Source organism: Marmota monax, unplaced genomic scaffold (genome assembly GCF_021218885.2).
Source record: "Marmota monax isolate L192 unplaced genomic scaffold, Marmota_monax_Labrador192_F-V1.1 WCK01_AAM20220418_F8-fsc00108, whole genome shotgun sequence".
In the NCBI taxonomy this organism is placed as follows: domain Eukaryota; kingdom Metazoa; phylum Chordata; class Mammalia; order Rodentia; family Sciuridae; genus Marmota; species Marmota monax.
The window spans coordinates 1,803,521-1,827,984 of NW_026694593.1; the positions used below are offsets into that span (position 1 = coordinate 1,803,521).

The following is a 24,464-nucleotide window of genomic DNA, read 5'->3' on the forward strand; positions in this document are numbered from 1 at the left end:
GCTGAGATAGGAGGATCAGGAGTTCAGAGCCAGCCTCAACAACAACGAGGTGTAAAGCAACTCAGTGAGACCCTGTCTCTAAGTTAAATACAAAATAGGGCTAGGATGTGGCTCAGTGGTCCAGTTCCCAGAGTTCAATCCCACACAAAAAAAGAGGACCCAGAGAGCGGGGGCCAGGAGGCAGTGCCAAGGAATCTCTGTAGGACCAGGGTAGCATGTAGCCCAGGAATAATGACCCCCTTCCTTGGGGAATGGGTGCATTTACAAGGCAGGTCGGCGCCAACTGCAGCTCTCCACCCAGCCTATCTCTGTGGTGCCTAGTTGCAGGCTGCTTACACCTGACCTGCCAATTAACCCTGGCAGGGGCATCATAACCACCTAATCACTATCATTAAGTAAGGGGGCCTGAGGACACCAGGACTTCCCGGAGAGCCAGGTGAGAGAGTAAAGGTCTAACCTCTTGGCCCTTGGTCCCCTGGGGTTCTGCTCCACCCCGGAGGCAGTAGACCTGAGGGAGAGTGTGGCATTCCTGGAGGACAGAGGGAAACCAGATGTTTCCTCCTACTCCCTCACACGTGGCCACAACACCCATCAGCACCCGCTACTAGCTCGGGAAACGGGAGTAAATAATGTGGGCGGGAGGGGAGTGTCTATGCTGGAGAATGGAAGCCTGTCTGAGTGTCCCAGGAGTCAGTCCGTGGATCAGAAGGTGATGCCACCCTCCAGGAGGGCAATGGGAAGGTGAGACCAAGGGCAAACAGGCTCTCCGACCCTGGTAGGGCTGAATTTCCCAGGACTGGCACTAGTATGCAGGGTGCCTGACATTTAGGTCATGCCAGTGGCTCTGGGCGGGGTCTGGGGCGCCCAGGGCAGGCAGGGAGGGGGAGTCTGCACCAGACCTTGGCTCCAGCCCTTTCCGGCCCTTATTGTCCTTGGTGAGAACAGGACGCTGTCCCGTTCCCACTGCCCGGCCCCCCAACTCTGCTCCCCAGGGGCTCAGGAAGGATGTTGGGAAACAACAGAGAACCAGAGACCAGTAGAGACAGAGAGGCTGAGAGACACAGAGAGATACAAAGGGAAAAGTTTCAGTTGAAATGCGCATTAAAGCTCATTGTGAGACTGGGGGTGGGGGAGCTTGGGCGCTGTGGGAATCCTGAAAGAATGGCAGGCCAGAGGCCCTGCCCCAGGGGAACCTCCTGGCTGGCCTGCCCCAGGCACAGTCCTCCTGGACTTAGGGTCACTAACAGGACTGCCTCCTAGATAAACAATGGTCGGAACCCTGGAGCAGGCACTTGGAGGGTGCTTAATTGCTCCCTTCAAATACTTTTCTTGGCTTCCCAGCCAACTAAAGGTTCCTGGGTTGGGGCCTGGGGAGGCAGGGCCAAGATTATGCTCCCAATCCATCCCTCCCAGGGAGCCAACTGCACTGTAAATGCTGTATAGTTGAATTCCTGCGGAGGCAGAGAGAAAAGCCCCCCAGGTGGCCCTGGAATCAGCCACCCCCATCACCTGGAGCTGAGGGTCTAGAGCAAACCAGTGTAAGAATGGCTACTGCCTGGAGCTTTCCCTGGGCTCCAAGAGGCAGCCCTGTCCACCCCAACCTCTGCAGCAGGTTTCAAAGTCTTAGCAAATGCTTCCTGGGAGGCAGGTCCTTTGCAAGCTGGAGAAGTCCAGGTCCTACCACCTTTGGAGGTTCCAGATACACTTAAAAAGGAAAACAAGCATGTCTGCATTTGAGAAATTAACACACTTTGTGTGTGTGTGATGCTAGGGGTAGAACCCAGGCCCTGGTTCATACTGGCCAAATTCTCTACACTGAGAAACATCCTCAGCCCAAATTAACACTATTTTTTTATTTTTCAGATGGACACAATATCTTTGTTTACTTTTATGTGGTTCTGAGGATGGAACCTCACAAATGTGAGGCAAGCACTCTTCTACTGAAGCCACAACCCTAGCCCCAAATTAACACTTTTTTTTTGAGAGAGAGAGAGAGAATTTTAATATTTATTTTTTAGTTTTCAGTGGACACAACATCTTTGTTTGTATGTGGTGCTGAGGATCAAACCTGGGCCGAACGCATGCCAGGCGAGCACGCTACCGCTTGAGCCACATCCCCAGCCCCAAATCAACACTTTTAAACACAGTGTTACATTACAATATAATCCTGCTATCCACAAGATTATTACAGGATTTATAGAAAGTTTTCCATCCCCGGAAACTGCACGTTCCATTTTATTGTTTAAAGGCCTGTGAAAATAGGCATCTCAGATTCACTGTACTGTTCTTTCTATTTTTGAATATATTTAAAAATTCTACAATGAAGATTAAATCAAGCCCAGTGTGGTGTCACATGCCTGTAATCCCAGTGAATCAGGAGGCTAAGGCAGGAGGATCACAAGTTTCAGGCCAACCTGGGCAACTTAGTGAGCAGAGCACTTGCCTAGCATGCTGTAAGCTAGGTTCCATCTCAAAATATAAATAAAATAAAAGAGGAATTAAATGAAAAGGGCTGGGGATGTAGCCCAACAGTATAGTAGTGACCCTGCTGGGTTTAATACCTAGTGCCACCAAAAAAAAAAAAAAAAAAAAAAAAACGGTCAGTTTTACAGCAAGCCCCTTTCTCTCTGTTCTCTAGAGTAACAATGTGATTGTAATTGCACATGGTGATAACACCAGAAGTATAAAATTGAGGCCCTGTGTGACAAGTCTTGAGCCAAATGGTACTCCTGTAACGTGAGGAGCCGGTCTCTGAGGCGTCTCATCTCAAATAACTGGAAGAGAAGATCAGGGGAGGGTCCCTTTTCCATTTGAGGCAGAGGCTACAGTGTCTGGGAGACTCAAGGGCAGAATTCCTGCCCACACAGGATCCCATAGGAAAAAACCCTCTAGGTTCTCCCTTTTCTGGGTCAAGACTTTCCCTGAAGGCTGACCACAGGCTGTCTCAAGGGTTTTAAAGGGGTGGGGCCCCCTAGGGGTGTCATTACACAACCCTAGAAATTCCTTGAAACAGCTGGATGCCCTCAACCTCCTGAATTATAGGAAAGCTTCCTACTACTCAGCTCTATCTGGTCCAAGACTTTTGTTTTTTGTCTTACTAGGGATTGAATCCAGGGCTTTGTGCATGCTGGGCAAGCACTCTGCACTGAACTCCATCTCCCACCCATTTATGACTCAGCCAGTTTCAGGTATCTAGACAGCAAGTGGCACAGTGGGAAGAGCTATTTCTTGAAACGAGACAGCGCTGAGACAGCGCACCAGGTTACACTTGGAGCTCTTTGCTGAAACTCAGCTCCATCTTGCAGAATTCTCAGAAGGAGCCAGATGCTCCTCTAGATTGCTCAAGCCTGTTTCTGGGTCCCTCTTCCCCTAGGCTGTCATCTTTTCCTTCCTCTGTCTGCTCTGGGTTACCTTATCTAGGAACCCTGACTCACCAGCCCCTTCTCCAATCAGTGCACAGTCTCTCATCTCCCATTTTCCCTTAGAGCCATCTGTAATTTTGTAAGTATGTGTTTTTGTTGATTATATGTGTGTTTGTCCTGTTGCTGCTATGAAACTATGGGTGTCCTAAGGGCAGAGATGGACTCAGTGTAACCTGACCACCTGAAACCCTCCCCAAGGTCCTAGTAATCACCTTGGCAACTGTGGTCACCAAGTCCTACTGCCTGACATGATGTACAGGCACATATGGGGACCATGGGGTGGGACCACTGACCTGAGGCACCAACCCTTCACCCCCAATACATATACATTTAAGGGGTCTTTAATCACCTGGCCCTGGCCAACTTTCCCAGTTTCACCTCCTGCCACCTCTCCCCCAACCTCATGAAGTATTCTTTGTCCCAGAGATGGTCACAAAGGATTACTCACCACCGACTTTTATGCCTCTGTGCCTTTATTCAGACTGTTTCCTTGGCCTCCCGTGCTTCCTCTTCAACTGGAAATGGTTACTCATCTTTCTAGAATCAGCTGAAGTTTCTGGGCCCCTTTAAAACCTCTCCCCAGACAGATCAAGCTCCCCTCCTCTGGGACCTATTTAGTTTTGCATATTTCTCCATCTTTTATGGGGGCTCTTGGGTTTGGAATTTGTCTCCCTCTCTAACCAAAGGTAGTCATAGCAGAAAATGTCCAGTGATTCAGGAGGCTGAGGCAGGAAGATTGCAAGTTTGAGGCCAGCCTCAGCAATTTAGCAAGGCCTTAAGAAACTTAGCAAGATCCTGTCTCAAAATAAAAAAATAAAAATGGCTGGGGGTGGAGCTCAGTAATAAAGCACCCCTAGGTTTAATCCCCAGTATCCCCACCCTAAAAAAGAGCAGAAAATGTCAACAATTACTAGTGTGGCCAGCTGCAGAAGTAACTTAGCTCACTCAGTTTGTGAATGATGGTAGGAGGGGGAGCCAGGGCAGGGCTAAAGTGCATCCTCAGCCCTGAGACATAACTGATGGCAAGTGTACATAACAACAAGTGTAGCTAATACACACTCATGCCTCCCAAATATCACACATTGTTTTAGGCACCCTACCTATAGCACATTGGGTTGTGTTTTGTTTGCTTTTGTTTTGGGTACTAGATTGAACTTTACCATTAAACAATACCCCCAGTCCTTTTTATTTATTTTGAGACAGGGTCTTGCTAAGTTGCTGAGGCTGACCTTGAAGTTGTGTTCCTCCTGCCTCAGCCTCTTGAGTTGCTGGGATTATAAGCATGTATTGCCACACCCAGCGAGGATCAATTATTAGTTGTATTGAACAGCTGTGAAAAGTGAGGTCCAAAAAGCTAAAATTACTTGCCCAAGGTCACTCAGATAAATAAAGGAAGAAACCAAGATCCATCCCCAGGACCACTGGGTTCTAAAAGCCCAATTTTTTACCCCAAGCTACCCTGTTTCCCATACCCTGTGGTCACCACATGTTCTTCGTCCTGCTGTGACAGAAGGGTGATGATCTGCAAAAGGTTTGAGGAGAAAGGAGTTGGACCTTAAGAATTTTCTGGCTTTTGCCCAGTGCTTTCTATGGCCAAAGACCCTGAGTGTGGTAGACTGGAACCTCTGGAGTAGGGGACCAGGGACCAAGGGACCAGGGAAGCTGGGTCAGTTTCTCTGGGAAACATCAAATGCTAACCTGTCCTTCTCTGCATTTATAGAAACCCTACCGAGTTTCCCACCCTGTGCTTGGTTCTAGAGACAGGATGGTCCTGGGCAGGGAAACAAATCTCTTGTAGTTCAACATGGTTACTCCCATCTATAGAAGAGACTCAGTGTGAGCACAGAGGACGGAGTGGTAACCAACCCCAAAGACAGGCCCAAGGCCCAAGGAGGCTGCTTAGCAGACATGATGCTTGAGCTGATTGTTAGGGAAATATGCACACATTTTCTTGTAGCATATGTAGGGCTCCACTGTGTGTGTGTGTGTGTGTGTGTGTGTGTCTGGAGATTGAACCCAGGGCCTTACATATGCTGGGCAAGTTGCCTACCACTGAGTTACACCCCTAACTCTGTGTGTATGTGTGTTGGCATCTTGGCAGTATGTTAGCTTTTTGTTACTGTGATAAGATAAATATCTGAGAAAGATAATTTAGAGGAGGAAGAATTTAGCCAAGTGCCAAGATGCCTGTAATCCTAGTGACTCAGGAGGCTGAGGTAGGAGAACTGTAAGTCAAGGCCAATTGAGCAAATTAGCGAAACCCCGACTCAAAATTAAAAAAAAAAAAAAAAGGAGGAAAGATTTATTTTGGGTCACAATTTCAGAGGCTTCAATCCATGGTTGGCTGGTTCCATTGATTTCGGCTTGAAATGAGGCAGAACTTCAGGACAGAAATGCATAGAGGAGGAAAGCTTCTCACCTCATGGCAGCATGAAGCAGAGGGAGGGAGAATAAAGGGGCCAGGGACAATATATAGTTCCTAAGGACACACTAGCAAGGACCCACTCCCTTCAGTTAGGTCCCACCTCCCAGTAGTCCATTCAGCTTTGAATCATCAATGCGCTAGTCTATTGATGAAGTCAGTGTCTTCATGATCCAATCATTCCCCATAGTCCCCACCTCTGAACATTGCTGCACTGGGGACCAAGCTTTCAACATATAATCCTTTGGGGGGTCATTTCAGATCCAAACTAGATCAGATGGGAGCATGATATTAATATATTTTTAATGCACTGAGTATTTTAATATAAGATATGAGGTTTCAGAATCTGTCTTTCCTCACTCAAGATGCTACCTCTATCCTGCTAAGTTGGTATAGATGCTTATCAATTTCTTCCCTCTTTATTCTGTTTCATAGACCTGGAGAGGGAGATGGTGTATTGTAGTGGTAAAGTAAGCAGGTTTTGAAGTCAGATTGTCTGGGCTGCACCTCAGTTTCCTCATTTGTTAAACAGAAATAATAACAGTACCTATTTCATATGGTTGCTGTGAAGAGTGGATGAGATATGCACTTACAGCACTCACCACAGTGTTTGGCACCTAGAAATCAATCTCGCTGTTACCATGATCCCTATCTGACCACTTCTGTACCAGCAACACAGCAGAGTGCTTTTGCCCAGAATATACCTCTGAGTTGGATGGCTTCTTACTATCTGTTTGACCTTGGGCAATTTACTTGCATTTTATCTTTTCTGTGTCTCCTTGCTCATACATGGGGATATGAAAATACCGACTGCAGCATGTTGTGAAAATTAAACATGACAGTGTTGTACAGGGCATGACACATAATAGCATAGCTGCTCAGAATGTTTATTTACTACTTCTGATTATTATTATAATCATTTAACTAATTATCTTTTTCCCCCCTAGGATTGAACCGAGGGCCTTACACATGCTAAGCAATTGTTCTATCACTGAGCTACATCACTTATTTTATTTTATTTTGTTACCAGGGATTGAACCCAGGGGCACTTAACCACTGAGCCACATCCCCAGCCCTTTTATTTTATTATATTATTTTTGGTACTGGGGATGAATCCAGGGTTGCTTAACCACAAGGCACATTCCCAGCCTTTTTTTTTTAGAAACAGGATCTCACTGAGTTGGTTAGGGCCTTGCAAAGTTGCCCAGAATGGTGTTTAACTTATGATCCTCCTGCCTCAGCCCCCAGAGATGCTGAGATTATAGGCATGCACCACCATGCCTACCCCCCACCCCACCCCCACCTCCCGCCCTTTTGGCACTGGGGAACTCAACCACTGAAGTCACATCCCAGCCCTATTTTGCATTTTATTTAGAGACAAGGTCTCACTATGTTACTTAGTGCCTCACTTTTCCTGAAGCTGGCTTTCAACTCCTGATCCTCCTGCCTCAGCCTCAGGGATTACAGGCTGTGCCTCTGCGCCTGGCTCTGCCAAACTCGTGAGAGCCCACACTTTTTTTTTTTTTTTTTAATACCTTAAACGATCAAAGATATCAGGTAATTCCTCTGTAATTTTTCTATTTTTTTAGATATTTATTTTTTAGTTGTACACAATATCTTTATTTTGTTTATTTATTTTTATGTGGTGCTGAGGATGGAACCCAGAGCCTTGCACGTGCTAGGCCACAACCCCAGCCCTTTACCTTCTATTCTTAAAGGACATAACTCCTGGAGTCCTTCTCCCTGTGCGTTTCTTTTTCTTTTAATATTTATGTTTTTAGTTGTAGGTGGACATAATATCTTTATTTCATTGAGGTTTGAACCCAGTGCCTCACGTGTGCTAGGTGAGCTTTCTAACACTGAGCCACAACCCCAGCCCCTGTGCGTTACTTTTAAAAACCATACCCACCAAGCTCCTAATACTTACCTCAAGACATCATGGCTAGTTATCAACTCAGGGCTTTCCTGACTCCTTCCCCTCTTCCCTCTCCCCTCCTTCTCAAGCCTCTTGGAACTGTGTGTTTGTGTGTTTTGGTACTGAGACAGAACCCAGAGCTTTGTGCATGATAGGCAAGAACTCTATCACCTCCTGGTGCTATGGGGCACGTCTGTAATCTCAGCAATCCGGGAGGCTGAGGCAGGAGGATCACAAGTTCAAACCCAGCCCTAAACCTGCAATTTAGGCACTAAGTAACTTAGTGAGAACTTGTCTCAAAATAAAAAATAAAAGGTGGGGATGCGCTCAGTGGTTAAGCACGCCTGGTTCAATCCCTGGTAACAAAACAAAATAACATCAAAAACTCTACCATTATAGAGTACCAGCTCCATCTTCTTGGCTTTTTTTTTTTTTTTAATCTCCAGTCTACCATGGCGCTCAAGAAATGCTTCAGTGAATGAATGAATGCGCTGGGGATCATATTATATTCCCACCTTGTTGCAACGTTTAGGGGTGAGCTGTCTTTCTACAAGCCCCACGCCAGCTGGAGCTGAATCCCGGAATAGGGAAGCAGTTCCAGGGACCCAGCCTATGGTTTGCGGAGCAGAGACTGCTAGGAAACCTCGTCTAGCTCCGAGCGCTGCCCTGAGAACTACAGCTCCCAGAAGGCCGCGCGGTGACGGGGCGGAGCTGCGGAGGACTCCCGGAAGCTGATGGCGGCCAGGACCGCACGGACAGCTGGACGAAGGCGAGAGGTAAGATTGTAGTTTGAGGGCTTAGTGGAGAAGGCGAAGACCGTGGGAGCAAGGGGGAATGGGTCTCGAATGTAGGGCATTTTGTGGGTCGGAAGAGACCCCCAACTTTGCTTTCTTTTTCCGCAGTGACCATGACGAAACTAGCTCAATGGCTTTGGGCATTGGCGCTCCTGGGCTCGGCTTGGGCCGCCCTGACCATGGGAGCTCTGGGCCTGGACCTGCCCTCGCCCTGCCGGGAAGTCCTGTGGCCATTGCCCGCCTACTTGCTGGTGTCCGCAGGCTGCTATGCTCTGGGCACTGTGGGGTATCGCGTGGCCACTTTTCATGACTGCGAGGATGCCGCCCGTGAGCTGCAGAGCCAGATTCAGGAGGCCCGAGCTGATTTAGCCTGCAGGGGGCTACGCTTCTGACACTCTAAACCCATTCCCGCGTGGACAACCCTCCCTCACATTCCCCATTAAAGAGCAAATTTATTTTTTAACTCTTGTTTAGTTTTGAGTACGCAGAATGGGAATTGCGGATGCTGTATACCAGTGGTCGTGAGAAGATGCCTTTCCTGAGGCCATCTCAGCCTTCACCTTTGCATCTGGTTGGTGTTCCCCAGTTTTGCTCAAAAAGAGGCAAAACCCAGAGCTGGGTTGTAGCTCAGTGGTAGAGCGCTTGCCATCCTCAGCTCCACGTAAAAATAAATAAATAAAGGCATTGTGTCCATCTACAAATTAAAAAAAAGGCAAAACCCCTTCTCAAGAACTCTCCAGGGCTGGGGATGTGGCTCAAGCGGTAGTGCGCTCGCCTGGCATGCATGCGGCCCGGGTTCGATCCTCAGCACCACATACAAAAAACAAAGATGTTGTGTCCGCCGAGAACTAAAAAATAATATTAAAATTCTCTAAAAAAAAAAAAAAAAAAGAACTCTCCAAATATAAATGTTATTTTCCTGGTCTCTTTAACAGGAAACACATCTTAAGCCTAACTTCCATTCTTTATAACTTCCAAGCTTTGGTTTTTAAGGCCTCTTGAAAACCTCTTGGTTCTTCCAGATACTTTTTCTGAGCCAACCTCACCAGCCTGAGAATAACTGGGTCTACCCTTCACCAAACTAGACAGGTTTAGAATCATGAATAAAGAATAAGCCATGATGGGCAGGGGTGGGGAACAGTTTATTTTAAGGCACATTCTAAAGATAAAACCCCAACCTTCATAATTACAAAAGATAATCTCTCAAAAAAAAGAAGTGATTTTTTTTTTTTTTTTTTTTTTTTTTTGTGGTGACAGTGGACCTAAAAGAAGTGATTTCATCTCTTAGGTCCCACCTGATCTAAGTAAAGCTCTTTCTTTGATCCCTCTAATCTCAAAGTCCTCTTTCCCACAATGTACTGCACCCATGAACTGGTCTCCAGGACCAGCCAAAACAAGGAGCGTGCTTTGGTATCAAGTTGGCATTAAGGTGCCCAGTGGTCAGGTTAACTGCCTCAGGTTTGCAGGAGTCGATAGTTTCTGTCTTGCTTCTGGGGGTACTTCCAGAAAAGCCAGAGGCGGATAAAGCTGGTAAGGATTCCTGGAAGGTTGGGCACCTGAAATCAAAGGGCTGCTATGAGGCGGGGAGCCAGTTTTTCACTGTACAAACTTGTCACCCCCTCTGTATTCTGCTTACCATGATGTAAGGATCTTTGAGTCGAAACCCATAGAGGGACCAGGAGGAGGAGGTAAGGAGAGTGGCAATGGTGAGTGAGAAGGAGAGACACTGGGTTGATTTAGTGTGAATAACTTTGGCCTGTGGGAAAGGATGAAAGACACTCCTGGTCTAGGTACATAGCCAAGCTCCCATCTTGTCCAAGAATTTCCTCAGGACAAAGGTCAAACACCTTTCCTGATGTCGCCAGTCCTCTCCTGCCTCTCCCACTCCCCCTTCTACTGCCTTGACTCTTTCCAGGGTTGGATCTTCCTTTCCTCTGGAGTATAGCCACAGTCTTTTTGGCTATGGGAGCCTGGTCCTTCTTATCTATCCTACCTCCTGGACACCCCCACTCACCAAATCAGCCAGTGGTGAGAGGTACATGCTGATGGTGAAGACACTGCAGAAGAGGCCCAGCTGTTGCAGCTGGGCCTCCTGGTCAGGTACCAGGAGCCAAAAGTAGCCATAACCCATGAGAAGGACCCCCAGCAGAGTTGCAGTCTGTAGGAGCACAGCACGCTGCAGGTGAAAAAGAGGAGTCTTATTTCCAAATGTATGGGAGCACTCTGACTTCCCTGTTGGAATGACTTCATCCTGCCCTCTCCCATACTCCAGTGGGGAAAGTAATCTTTGTTGCAACCTCTAGTATTACGCTTGTCACAGCCTGTCTCCCATCAGTGACTTGAAGGAGAAGTTTTATCCACACAACACTCCTTCTAGCGAAGGGAAGGTATCTTTTTCTGCGAGCTTGGCACACACAGTAGGAGCTTAATATATGCTTGTGTGATTGGGGAAGATGAGCTCACCATCTCATTCTCAGGTACTGGCCCTGAAGGAGCTCTCAAGAGACAGAAGCCCTTTCTCAGCCTGTTGGGTGGAAGCTCGGGGCAGCACTACCAGCCCTGCCAGAATGGGGGGCAGTGTGTGAGTCCAGGAAGACTAGCTTTATGGAAGAACTGCAAGGCTGGAAGGAGGACCTTCTAGGAAAAGGTGGCAGTGCCAACCTGTTATGGTCTTCCAGGAAGTAGTGTTTGCACTGCCAGCAAGGCAGGGCGTGCACCAGGAAGGTGGGTCCCAGGGAGGGCTTTCTACCTTCTGAGGGCTGTAGTGAAGATACACCAAGATATACAGTGTCTGAAGCACAGCACCTACGGCGTTGACCACGATGAGGGTCCCGTCTCCCTTCAAGACCCCGTAACTCAGCCAGCTCAGGTTGCTGCAGGGCGGAGGGGAGGGATACGGCCCGCGGGGTTGAGTGTAGAAGGGTGTCCCCTGCGGCTTCTTCCGCGTCCTCCGGCCCTTCCCCCGTCTGCCTCAAGACAGCCTTTCCCAACGCAGCCGTCGCCCCTCTCACTTGATATCCGTGGTGAGAAAGGGCAGGAACTGGACGCTGTCCACGCTCCGGGTCATCTGCATATGTCTGAGGTCCGAGCTGTAAGGGGGTCCCGAAAGGAGGGATGAAGGGTGGGTGGGAGATGCCCAGTACTCACGACCCTCCCCAAGGCCCGCAGGCCGCCCCTCCCTCAGGCTTGCAAACAGCCTCGCCCTTGCACCCCGGTCCCCTCAACCGGATTCCACATTGACCCCGAGTTCCGGACGCAGCCCCGGCTATGGCCACGTCCCTGCCCACTCTCTCCTTTCCTGACTTCCTGGTCCTGCCCCAGTCCGGCCCGGCCGCGCTCTCACAGGCCGGTGGAGAACATGCCGAGGGTGAAGAGCACGCAAGCTCCGGAAAGGAGCGTGTCGGCCACGCCGCCCGGCCCCATGCCGCCGGAGTCGGAACCCGCGCCCGGCGCCCGGCGCCAGCAGGCTCCGCGGGTAGCGGGCGACGCCGGAGCCCCGCCCCACACGCTCCGGCCCCGCCCCCGCGCGCCGCCGTCCCCCGGAAACCGGCCGAGCCCCCCGCACGGCGCGCGCGTCGCGCCGGAACTCGCACCCCGCCCTCGCGCGCCGCCCGCCTGGGCTGCGCCTCCCGGAGGCCGGGTGCGGAGGTCTCCCTCGCGGTCCCCGCGGATCCCCTGCGAGGGTTTGCGAGTTTGTTCCCCACACGGCCGCCCACGTCGGAGCACCTGGACCCCCAGCCTCACTCACGTGCCCGAGGTGTGGTGGAACTCAGGAGCCGCGGCAGCGGGCTCCCGCCTGCCTCCCACCCAGAGCTCCAATCAGGGTCGCGGGTGGCCCAGAGTGTGGGTCTCCCGGTTACCGGAGCCCCTCGTTGCCCTTCCCCGCGACGTGCAGGGATTGCCAGGGAAGACCGTCTTCCTTCGTCAGACGTCCCCCTCCTCTTCAGCCACAAGGTCGATTAACTGGCCTGCCCAGCCCACGCATGCCCTTGTCACTGACACCTGGCCCAACCTTCTTGCTGCTGAGAAGTGTCCTTCCCACTGCTGTCGTGGAGCTGTGAGGCGGGGCGCATGCCTCAGCTGGCATCAGCTTCCCTGACTCATCCAGACAGCTTGAGTACCTGAATGGTATGCCAAGCCCTGTGCGAGGGGGTGGGAGTGGGGTAGAGGTTGGACCGGAAGAACTTCCAGAATGGGGTGCTGAGTGGAACCCGAGAGACTGCTCTGGGGAGCACTCTGATTTCCCCACCCTTTTGGCCTGATAAGGGGTGTGTACCTTTGAGAGAATTTCAAATCGGATTGCTTCTGATGTATGTTGAACAGAGCATGGTGCTGCAGGGACGCTGTGGTTACAAGTCAACGTGGAGGGGCAGAAAAGAACGTCCAAAAAAACCAACACAATGCTTTATTTTGAAACAAAGAACATTGTATAAAAAAAATCCAGTTGTAGAAATCAGCAGACACACAAAAAGTTTACATACAGATACTGTACACGTGGGCCCTGCCCTTTAAGTTACACTAAGAACAGGTTGGCACAGCCTCCCTGCTGGCACAGCTCCAGGTAGTGTGACCCAATACTGGGGGAGGGCGCAGTGCCTGGCTACAAACCTCTCTATGGCAGCCCCACAGACAGAAGTCTTCTGGGAGATGCTGGTCAGCCCAAGCATGTTGCCTCTCCTGTACCTGGCTCCCTGCAGGAAACTGTCTTGTTTTTCCTTCAGTCAGTTCATCTGGGCATCCTGGCTCTCTCTGGGAGGGGCATCTTTGCCAAGCTCATTGTCCATTACATGGCCTCAGGCCCCTTCCAGCTTTGTTCCTGTTGGACCCTCATCAGGGGCCATCTCTGCAAAGTTTGTTTCTTTGGCTTAAAGGCAGGAATGGCAGGGAAAGGACAGTCCCCACTTATTTCTCCATCCCTCTGAAGTGGGGGGATGGCGCTGTCAGGCTGGTTGACTTCCTTTGGGCTGAAACCCTTAATACTGACCCGTTTTGAGGCTGCTGGGTGGCAGCCTATGCTTGTGGTGGGAGTGGTTCCCAGGGCTGGAGCTGTGAGACAGGCCCCAGGACAGATGAGGTGTGCCTGTCCCTGGCTCCTTGGCCCAATTCCAATCCTTAAGCCAGGTGTGGCACAGATCTTCACTGGGTTTGCAGAAGTAGAAGTGGCAGGAGCAGCACAGTCCAGGCGAGAGGGAAGAGGCGGGGGGCAGCACTATGACCAATGCTGTGTAGAACGCGCACTTCTGGATCATCTGCAAGGTGAGATGGAAAATGCCCTCAAGATAAGTGGCCCCTATTTGTACTGGTCCTCAGCCCAATAGAGTCTCCCCAGCCCTTGACTGGCAAAGAAGCCACATCCTATGCCCCAGAACCAGTTGGAGCCGCCTACCTGCTGGAAGTCTCTTCTCCTGTGGATTGGCATGAGCCTGAGGACTATGAGCTGGAAGGCAAGAGTGAAAGTAGATCAGGATTGTACTAGGCAAGCGGAGGGGTGTGAGTACAGGGTGGCCTGGGCAGTGGGACCTCCCTACTATCCCAGATCACTAGACCCAGCCCAGCATAGAGATGGAGGAAGGGGGCCCATGGAGCCAGACACTTACTGATTTTGCTGTTGACTGTCACCTTCAACTTCAGGCAGTGGTTTTCTACGGGGTTGATGGGTACAGCTGCAAGATAAACCCACAGGGAATTAAGGAAAGAATGTTTGAAGAAGTTAGCCCAGAGTGTCTGGTCCTGCTTCCTCAATTTCCTCTTTGCCCTCTACTTTTGATTTTATCCTCCTTACCTTTTGCCCACTTCCCACCCAGTGGTCAGTATAATCTCCCAGCTTTGGCAGTGGTGATGAGAAGGACACAGACAAGGACATGGTCCCCTCCATATATTCCATCCTTCACTCCTCTAAGCCTGAAGTTGGGTGAGGCCTTCATAATACATTTCTCTTTACCTGGGCTATTTTCTACCACCCCCGCTAAGGGCCCACCTACACAGTGATCCCTGGATCTGTTCTGCACAAAGCTGTCCTTGTAATTCTTATCAACAACAAGCAGCTCTCCTTGCCTTCACGATAAACTCCTCCACACTGCTTATATTCCCACAATCTGTCCTGTCCACGCCCCACACTCATCTTTCTCCACTTCCCTTGTGCCTCCTACTCTATGAGGTCCCTGAAGAGGTCATGCTTGCTTTGCACATGTGTCTGTGCCTAGCAAACTCTTCTGCTTGTCCTAAGCTCTGGAGTCATTTCCCTTATCATCCTTTTCTGTTCCCCCTAGCCTGGCAGGTGCACAGGCCATTTTCCCAATGTTCCTGTGCTCATGCCTACCATATCACCCTGTTCTTATGGTCTGTTGACTATGGGTGTTCCTTCCCAACTTCCTTGAGAGCAGAGATTCTGAAATGTTTTCTTTATATCTATGCCTATAGTGCCAAAGAGAGTGCCTGCTACACAGAAGCTCACTCCACATTTGTGATATGAATGAGTGAAAGAAAATAGAATTCAGGCTTAGAAGGGGTCCTGTGTTATATGACTCTCCACTAAGCATGTCCCCAAGCATATGCTTTGTTTTTAAAATATTTTTTTTTTAAATTTTTTTTTTAATGTTTATTTTTTAGTTTTCGGCAGACACAACATCTTTGTTTGTATGTGGTGCTGAGGATCGAACCCGCGCTGTACACATGCCAGGTGAGCGCGCTACCGCTTGAGCCACATCCCCAGCCCTTAAAATATTTTTTTAAGTTGTTGATGGACCTTAATTTATTTATTTATATGTGGTGCTGAGAAACAAACCCAGTGCCTCACACATGTGGACAAGAGCTCTACCACAGAGCCACAACCCCAGCCCCACCAAGCATATGCTTCATGCCACTGTGCCCCCAATAGGTGCACCCATGTGCCTGACTCCCATGCACTCACAGAAGTAGTAATAGTTGTGTCCCTCCTTGAATTCCTGGCTCAAGGGCAAAGATGTGAAGGGCTGAATCTTTTCAGACAGCTTCTCAGGGCCATGTTTGGCCTTGGGCTGGTCGCACCGCCAACGGATCCTGTCCTTGGGTTGGGGCTGGCATATCCCATATTCCTGATGCTCCACCAGGTACAGGGTGTACCGCTCCATAGCAGCCTCTGCCACAGAGTCATCCTCATAATGGGGACAGATAATGTCCACATAGTCATTCAGCTGCACGTGTACTGTGTAGTCCTCATCCTGGAACCTGAGCATGTGCAGAGTGGGAGAAGGCAAATGGTCATTCATAAGCCAGGCCCAAGCCTTGAGCCTTAGACTGTTTACATGACCCCTAACATTTCACTCCAGACCCAAAGATTTTTCCAAAATATCAACTCCCAATATTTATGGGTCTTTATTATTTTATTTTATTTTATTTTTTGTGGTGCTAGGGATTGAACCCAGGGCCTTGTGCATGCCAGGCAGGCACTCTGCCAACCGAGCTATATCCCTAGCCCATATTTACAGATCTTGATCTCATCTCTCTGCTATCTCCAAACATGCCCCCAACACCATCATCTCCTAATAGTCTTCTACTTAGTATGTTTCAGATATGAAAGCATTCAGGAACCCAAGTATTTGCCCAATGATGGGCTTCTAAATATTTCTGTAGCTCTTTCATTATTCTTTTCTCTACCCATAAATATATCCTCAAATTTATTCTACCAGTTGCTTCCCCACCCCCAGTACTGGGGATTGAATGTAGTTTGCCATTGAACTACATCACCAATCCTTTTATTTATTTATTTTTTATATTTATTTTTTAGTTTTAGGTGGACACAATATCTTTATTTTATTTTTATGTGGTGCTGAGAATCGAACCCAGTGCCTCATGCATGCTAGGCAAGCGCGCCACCACTTGAGCCACATCCCCAGCCCCTCACCAATCCTTTTAATTTTGAGACAGGGTCTTGCTGACCTCCTGAGGCTGGCCTGGAGCTAGCAATCCTCCTGCCTCAGCCTCCCCAGTTTCTAGGATCACATGTGTGTCAGCACATCCTGCTCCAGTTGCTCTTCTTTAAATGCTAGTAGATCTCAATCTGTGAGACCTACTGGGGCCATTCTGTAATCAGGATCCAAATAATCCCTTCTCTTTATCATGCTCATGCTGAGCCCCTCATGCTTCTCCCATACCCCCCAACCCCCCCCAATCCACTGAGTCTGCCAAGTTTGCTCCTTCCCTCAACCCCTAGACCAGACCCAGACCCATAGATAAAGCCCCTAATCCTTTAAATTAAATCATTTTCACCAAGTCACTCCAATCTCCCTTTCTTGCTACTCAAATTTATGCCCAGGTCCTCCTCTCTGAGAGCACCCCCAAACTCCCTGTCTATTTACCTCCAAAAGCTGCCTACTACCTCACTCTGATGAAATGCTGTTCTCAGACCTGAGGCTGCCTCTTTTCTCCGCTCCTCCCCAAGTGGAGCTGTTCCCTTCCCCCAAAGACCCACAGGCTCCAGTCACACTGCCTACTCACACCCCCCAGCTCCAGACACCTGGCTCCATCCTGGATAGGGTCCAGGCAAGGGGAAATCTCCCCACACACAAACTGGTCAGTTTCTCTGGATTCCCCCAAGTACAGCCAGACAGACAGCAGAGCTGTCTGCCATCTGGAGTCAAACCCAAGCCCTGGGTAAGAGTGGCAAGAGGGCAGGGGAGGAGTTAGGTCAAGAGGCCTCAGAGGTGGGCATCCATTGCCCAGTCTGCATGACCCCTAAGGGCCTGGTTCTGCAGCTTGCCTTTGCTGGAACTAGCTTACTAGGGCCCCTCCCCCACCCCAGGAAGAGAGAGAGAGAGGAGCAGAGGGAGGCTTTTAAAATTCCTCTCTGGAGAGATAAACATAGAAGCCATTTCGGAACAGGTATTTCAGCTCTGGGCCTGGCGTCTTTCCCCCATTCCCGTGACGGGCACTGACTCATCCACCCGCCCCAGCACTCAGGGGAACCTGTGAAAATTTACCTTGTTGAGCATGGAGAGCCCCCAGCCCCCCATACCCCAGGCTAGCCCGGTGTCGGCTTGCCCAGAGCACTGACCTCCAGGTAAAGGGGACTGACTGGCTGTCTGAACAGGCAGGACACCTGCCCCTTTGGCACCACTGGGGCCAGGGCCCAGCTCACAGTGGCACCACCCTTCTCCCCACGCTGATCTTGCCTGGGGCCTGGAGATCCCAGGGCCAGTGCCCAGTGCCCTGAGTCACCATGCCAGCCTCACACCCGCCCAGCACATTGCCACCTCATCTCTGCCCCCCGAGCTGGGCCCAGCTTGGTTGCCAATGGACTTCACTGTAGACTGGCTCCTCTCTAGTCCTGGGTATGGCTGTGTGTGTGTGTGTGTGTAGTCAGAGGGGCAGGGCAGAAACTGTGCTTGATGGGGCACCATCTCCTCTACTTAGCCCTCACTTGACTCTTGCTCTCCATCTGAGAAAGGGGGCCACGTCGGCGTCGGGAGGGCAGGCGGGGAGGGGGGCAAGGAAGAGGCTCCTTCCTGAAAGAGAGGAAACCTGGGAGCTTGGGAACGGAAAGGGCCAGAGTCTCCCCCTCCCTACTCATGGCTTCCTGTCCCCTCCTCCTCCTTCAGCCAACACCTGGCATGGGCATAAACAGGGACTTTGCTCTCTCACTACTAGGAAAAGATTGGGTCAAGGAGGCAAAGGACAAACAACCAGGAGTGCGGAGCAGGAGGGTCTGGATGGGCTGCAGTAGCGCAGCATGGCCAGGAGGGTACTGCCCCCAACCCAATGCCACAGGTCCAGAGGAACCTGGCACAGTATCTTTTCTTTAAGGGGACAGGGAGGCAGGCCTGCTAGGGCTCGGGGAGGCTGAGCTGAGTGGGGTTTTCACCATCCCCAGCTGCCAGGCCTCTGCTCCCTGCTCTACCCTACCCTCCTCTCCTGTTTTCCTTCAAATGTTGTTCCCCTAACTTCAGACAACTCAAGGGCAAGAACAAAGGGTCAGACAGAGTGTCTTCCTCCCAGTACCATTTGCCTCACAGCCCTAAACCTGCCCAGGAGAAATTAACTCCTTCCTGGCCAAAGCCCTTTGTAACCCTTTAAACCCTTCCAGTCCTTCTGACTCTTTCCCATGACCTGTCTCTTCAGTAGGATTATCTGAACCCTCAAAACTGGGTGACTCCCTCAATGTACCCATGCACAGCATGTGCCTCCCTTATGCCATCCCAAAAGACCCCTGAATGGGGGGCTTCTCAGAGTCATCTTAAATACAGAATGAATGCCTAATACCTGAGGCTGGGGTCCCTTCTCAGGGGTCCTTTCAGGGTTAGCCTCATCGAGCACTGTGCTCCCTTTTGATGTCACATCAGGTACCTGTCAGTATGGACAGATGCCCAAGTGGCACACAAGGAGGACACAGATTCCATGCTTGGGGGGCTTAGAATAAGATCCCAGGAGGCCAAGGGGGTCAGTCTATACTCAGGAACGCTCAACATGGGTCCCTCACTTGAGAGTGACGGGGTGCCAGAGGACAGGAAGGGAAGGGCAGAACTAGCACCGTACAAGCAGACACCGGCAGGTTCCTGCCCGGGGTGGGGTGCTCCCAGCTAGAGGGGAAAGTGAAGGGGAAGAAAAGCTACAGAATTCCTCCCGCCCGGGGTTGCCTCCCCTAGGCTCAGGTCAGGGGCTGGCCAGGACAGTTACCCTGGGGAGGGGCAGTGCCGGCGTCCAGGCTGCCAGCGGGAGACTCGGGCTTACTTGGGATTTGAACTGTTCCAGAAGACGGTGTAGCGGTCAGCAGCGGCCAGACTGCAGCACAGACCCAAGACAGGGGCCCAGAGGAACTCCATAGCGCGGGGCCTGGCCAGGCCGGGCGGGGACGAGGGGCTCCTCGGGGTCTGGGTTCACGCTGGCTTTCTCCGCCGCGAACTGAGCACCGCGCTCACAGCTCTGGCCCCTTCGCCCGGCGACTCCGCCTTTTGGGCCGGCGCCGCCTGACACCCCGCCCCGCCCCCGCCCCGCCCGGCGCGCGGCTGCCCCGAGGCTTGGGGGCTGGGGAGGTGGTGGTGGAGGAGGGGAGGGCAGCTTGGGGAGGAGGCCCCGGGTGGCGGAGGGAGGGGAGAGCGCTCTTCTGCTCCCAGAGATCACCCCAGAGCTGCGAGTTTGCTCACTTGGGGGTCTGCCTGAAGCTTTGTGGGCTTTGTGGGACTGGGCGCCGTCTCCTGCTGCGGAAAGGAACAAACTCTCACGTGCGGCTTTGCGAAGGCTCGGGTGCAGGACCCGGCTTCAGCGCTCGGTGCAGATCCTGCAGGGTGCGAGGTTGTGGATCTGCCCACACCTTTCCGAGGCTCACAAACCCAGTCTTCGGCGCCCGAGTTCCCACACTCTCCTCCTGCCCCCTCCCCCCACCATTCCCGGACTCTGCGCTTGGCTGCCCCTCCCCACACACACGCGGCTGTTTGTTTTTGTTGGGTTTGTCAATGTTGTCTTTGTTCAAGAGATTGTGTCATCGCCTGGATGCCGGGAATAAAGTGCGACGCTGTGTGTGATCAAGTGTGTAACGTGTGCGGCCAGAGCTAAGGGATCCTCTGTCCACTAGTGCCGGTGCGCCGGAAGGACACGCGCGACCCAGGACCCGGGAGGGTGTCCGTTGTTGTTTTCAGATGAGCCAAAGGCCACCGTGTGTGTGACATCACACGTGTGTATCGTGCGAATGGGCTCTTGAATATGGACTGTGAAAATCTGGGCTTGAAGGGTGACAAACTAACCAACACATGTACATCTGGCGTGTGTAAATACGTGTGATGGCGCGCAAGTGTGAAAGCACTTGTGACTAATATCACAGCCGCGTGTGTGGAAGCATGTGAAACTCTTTGACATACGCATGCTAATGTTTGTGAACAGTGTGTGAAGACCAGGGGAAACGTGTTTGGGCGTGCAGAGGGGGTGGGGCGAGGTGGGGGCAGGGATGTGTTTGCGCAGCGTCCCGGGGCTGTGTAGCTGGATTTGGCTCCTTCTGAGCTGGTCTCGCAGTCAGTCGGGCCCCAGAACCCAGCTCAAGTACCCGGCTCTGGCTCCCTCCCCCGTGCCATGTAAACAAACCCACTGGAATTCGCCTCTCGGGGCTGTACTCCCAGGCGGGATCTCCAGCCGTCTGGAGAGGGGTTGGCAGGCGGGTGTCGCCTCCTGGGGTGGAGAGTGGGCAGGTGTTTGATTAGGCTCGAGTGTGTGCCTGCAGCTGGAGAGCTGAGTGCTGTGTGTCTGCATGCTTGGTGTGTAGTTGTGTGCCTGTGTGCGCAACCGGGGTGGTGGCGTGTGTCTGCGTCCCTAACCGGCTCTTTCTTGCGGCTGCGTAGCAGGGGAAGCCGCTGACCCCGGGCCCCTGGCCGTTCGGGCCCAGCTTCCTTGGTTCCCAGGCTGTTTCATCCTAGTCTTTTACGGCCAGGCCTGGCGACAGCCCCTGTAATTACGCGGGGCCTGGACGCCGCGGCAAGTCCCGCGCTGACCCCGCGGGGGAGGAGTCTGGAGCCGAGAAGGGCTCCCGCCAGCCTCCTCTCCGCGGTCCCGGGGTGAAGCCGCAGGAGGTCCGACTCGCTGCACTTACGATAAATATCTACCGTGCGCCAACTCGGTGCGGAGGCCAAGTGACCCCGATGGGTCAGGGTCATCACCCTCACCCTCACCCCCACGCACACGGGCCGCAGGCTACGTGCCCAAGCCTCACGTCGATCCGAGGCGCGGCCGACCCCACCCTCCCGGGCCGAAGTCTATCCTCCAACAGGCCCGAGGGCGGCACCTCACGCGCTTTTTGCTCACCTGGGTGTCGGCCTCCCGCGTGTACCCAGTGAGAGTACCCCATCCCAACCAGCCCATGTGTTCCATGAGAGCAGGGATTTTGTTTTGTTCACTGTATTAGTAGCGTCTAGCACAGCACCCAGCATATACAGTAGGTGGGCAATAAACGTTTGTGGAATGAGTGAGGTCACTCACTGTTGAGTAAAGGTGTTAAATGTTGCTCTGAAGAGAAACCAGTACAGGGGTTATAGGGCAGTGGACAGTGATACTCTTTAGAGAGGGTGGCCCAAGACTGTCCCCTAGAGGAGATGGCTTTGGGTTGAATTCCCTTGTTTTCGGACGCACCGAGCGAGTACGTGTGGGGTCCTGCGCTCCTCGGCTTGGGTACAGCAGGTTCGGACTCGCTGGGCCCAGTCTGGCGGGACCACGTCCGCTCCGCCCCGCCTGCGTCTCGGTGGAGAGGAGGTGGTGGGGAAATCCAAGTCACAAGCAGGTCGCGGAGACCTCCTTCCCTGATCTGGCGCTTTCCCAGCATTCTCACTTTAGTCCTTGATCTGTCACCCCTCTGTCCATGTGTTTGTGTTGTTCATCAGAAATAAATGGAACACTCGGAGACACCAGGCATTGCGTGGGCACCCAAAGTGCAAGGGTGAATCTAAGATAAAAATGCCACCCCAGAAGAGTCCGCGATCAGTTGTGGCATATGCTTTCCCGAATTCGGGTAGTAGGGGAAATAGACAAGCTCCCCGCAACACAAACTTGCTAAAAGCTGTGCTCTGACCCCAACCACACACTTTCTCCCGGCCCCGATCCCTCTTGGAACCGCGGCGACGCCTGGTGGACGGAGAGGAGGATTGCAGGCACTGTCAATTCAGAGGCAACCTAAGGGTCTTGGAACACACGGACCAACTCTGGGCCCCTCTTCACTCCAGCCCCTGGCCTGACTAGGCGGGTCTGGTCTTGATTTTTGCTTTGGGCTACTTCTCCCTGAAAAGTTGTGAGCCTGCGTTGGCTCTCAGCACCGCCAACCCCAGGCAAACATTGGTGCTCAGTGTCTAGAACTTTTGAGATGTCTGTCTGTGTGTCTGTCTGGGAAATTCCCTCCATGAGTCCTTCCTGGGAATTCCTGAGGGGCAGGGTTAAGTCTCTGAAGCCCTGGGGGAGGGCTTGCCCCCACCTCCAGGGAGGGGCTGCCCACCTGTGGGTTCAATGCCCGCCTGCAGGCAGCATTTCCAGTCTGGAACAGGCGCAACAGCTTGATTGCTAGTGCTTTGCTCTGTGCCCTGTGGTTTGGCGTGGGGAAGGCCAGAGCCTCAGGGCCTTGGGGCGCGTCTTCCCTGGCTCAGCCCCAGAGGGCATCTCTGGGTAATGGGGTGAGGCAGCAGCGGGAGGGGCGGGCCCTAGACTGGATCTGCCTCTGTCCAATCCCTCGGGTCATTTTGAAAAATAAAGTGCATGTTTTCCAGGCAGTCGAGGTGGCGCAGACCTATAATCTCTGTGTACTCCAAAGGCGGAGGCAGGAGGCTCACTAGTGGAGGCCAGGCTGGGCAACTTAGTGAGACCCCATTTCAATATTAAAACAAACAAACAAACAAACAAACAAACAAAAACATAAGGGGCTGGGGATGTAGCTCAGTGGTAGAGCACTCTGGGTTCAATCTCCAGTGCCTGAATAAATAAATAAGTGCACATTTCTCACTTTATTAGTAATGTGTCCCTGACTACAATGTGGCTGCCTCAGCCAGCCTGAGAACCATCTTTAAGCTACAGGGGCCCCAGAAAGAAGGGGTGGGAGCAAAAGTTCTAAAGCTCTCCTCCTCCTCTTCTTTTTCTTCTTTTCAAGGTTCTCTCTTATCTGGTAGGAAAATTTTGGCTGGGGGTGTTGCTAAGTGGTAGAATTCGTGCTTAGCATGTGCAAGGCCCTGGGTTTTATCTCCAGCACCCAAAATAAGTGGAAAGTAAGTCTTCCCGGCCTCAAGGAACAGAACTGGCTCAAGTGTCCGAGTGCCTCTGACCGGGGCTGCCTCAGAGGCCTCCCTTATGCAATCACAGACCTGCTGGGTTCCCCGCGGACACCGGGTTTCTGTTAGCAGGGGTGCGTGACTTTGGGGGAGCAGGGAAGACTGTGTGCCACAGACATGATGCATTTGAGGGGCCAGTGGAGCTTCCTGAGGAAGGTGTCCAGAGGGCATCCGTCTGGAGATGAGGGTCTGGAGCTGAGGAGGACAAGAAGCTCAGAAGAGCTGTTGCTTTGGGATGTCAGGGCGAACCTTGAGGCTCATGAGAAAGGCTTCTCCTACAATGTCTGAGGCCCAGAAGATGAACAAAAAAGGAGCAGCAGGCTGGAATCCCTTCCTGTTATTATGGGAGAAATCCCTCCAGCCATCTCCCCAGCTTTGGAGCTCCATCATGGAATCGCTGGGTGAGGGGTAGACAGGAGGACCTTCACCCTAGTGCACTGCTAAACCTCCTTCCTTCTTCCTTCTCTTCTTCTTTCTCCTCCTCCTCCTGGTCTTCCTTCTTTTTTTCTGTACTGGGGATTGAAACCAGGGACACTTTACCACTGAGCAACATCCCCAACCCTTTTTTTGGGGGGTGGGTGGGTACTGGGGGTTGAACTCAGGGGCACTCGACCACTGAGCCTTATTTTGTATTTTCTTTAGAGACAGGGTCTCACTGAGTTGCTTAGTGCCTCCCTATTGCTGAGGCTGGCTTTGAATTCTTGATCCTCCTGCCTCAGCCTCCTGAGCCTCTGGGATTATAGGCATGTGCCATGGCGCCTGGCCCCAATCCTTTTTTAAATTTCATTTTGAGACAGGGTCATGCTAAGTCAGCTCAGGCTGACTTCCAACTTGGGATCCTCCTGCCTCAGACTCCTGAGTCACCAGGATTACAGGCATGCACCACTGTGCCTGGCTCTGTCTGTAATCTTTTATGATAATACAGTATAAGAGCACAAGAGTTATAGATTTTATTTCAGAAGCATTACTTTATTTATTTACTTTTTTTTTTTTCAGGGCTGGGGATTGAACCCAGGACCTCATGGATATAAGGCAAATGCTCTACCACTGAGTTACATCCCCAGCCAGGGGTTACATTTATGTATAGTAATTACAGAATTGCATAATCAGTGCGGGAAACCAGGAAAACACAAAGGAAGAAAATCCCTC

At 51.7% G+C, this 24,464-nt stretch overlaps 3 protein-coding genes across 11 annotated transcripts; 1 reads left to right on the plus strand and 2 right to left on the minus strand.

Annotated features, from left to right (window-relative positions):
- Positions 1-8,363: 8,363 nt before the first annotated feature.
- Dpm3 (dolichyl-phosphate mannosyltransferase subunit 3, regulatory) lies at positions 8,364-9,016 on the plus strand. Its single transcript, XM_046421902.2, has 2 exons — positions 8,364-8,535; positions 8,662-9,016. The coding sequence occupies exon 2, from the start codon at positions 8,667-8,669 to the stop codon at positions 8,943-8,945; it is 279 nt and encodes a 92-aa protein (XP_046277858.1). The 5' UTR covers positions 8,364-8,535; positions 8,662-8,666; the 3' UTR covers positions 8,946-9,016.
- A 660-nt stretch (positions 9,017-9,676) lies between these two features.
- Slc50a1 (solute carrier family 50 member 1) lies at positions 9,677-12,438 on the minus strand. 9 transcript variants are annotated; one of them, XM_058571930.1, is made up of 6 exons: positions 12,302-12,438; positions 11,565-11,642; positions 11,303-11,426; positions 10,568-10,729; positions 10,190-10,203; positions 9,677-10,109 (listed from the first exon to the last, which is right to left on the minus strand). In XM_058571930.1, the coding sequence occupies exons 2-6, from the start codon at positions 11,624-11,626 to the stop codon at positions 9,887-9,889; spliced, it is 585 nt and encodes a 194-aa protein (XP_058427913.1). In that variant the 5' UTR covers positions 11,627-11,642; positions 12,302-12,438; the 3' UTR covers positions 9,677-9,886. The 9 variants fall into 9 exon arrangements, with proteins under 9 accessions (XP_058427913.1, XP_058427909.1, XP_046277851.1 ...); XM_058571926.1 differs by lacking the exon at positions 12,302-12,438 and adding an exon at positions 11,897-12,054; XM_046421895.2 differs by lacking the exon at positions 12,302-12,438 and adding an exon at positions 11,897-12,054 and having other exon boundaries at positions 10,190-10,309.
- Positions 12,439-12,935: 497 nt separating this feature from the next.
- Efna1 (ephrin A1) lies at positions 12,936-19,460 on the minus strand. Its single transcript, XM_046421898.2, has 5 exons — positions 19,258-19,460; positions 15,464-15,759; positions 14,151-14,216; positions 13,940-13,990; positions 12,936-13,802 (listed from the first exon to the last, which is right to left on the minus strand). The coding sequence occupies exons 1-5, from the start codon at positions 19,347-19,349 to the stop codon at positions 13,690-13,692; spliced, it is 618 nt and encodes a 205-aa protein (XP_046277854.1). The 5' UTR covers positions 19,350-19,460; the 3' UTR covers positions 12,936-13,689.
- Positions 19,461-24,464: the final 5,004 nt, after the last annotated feature.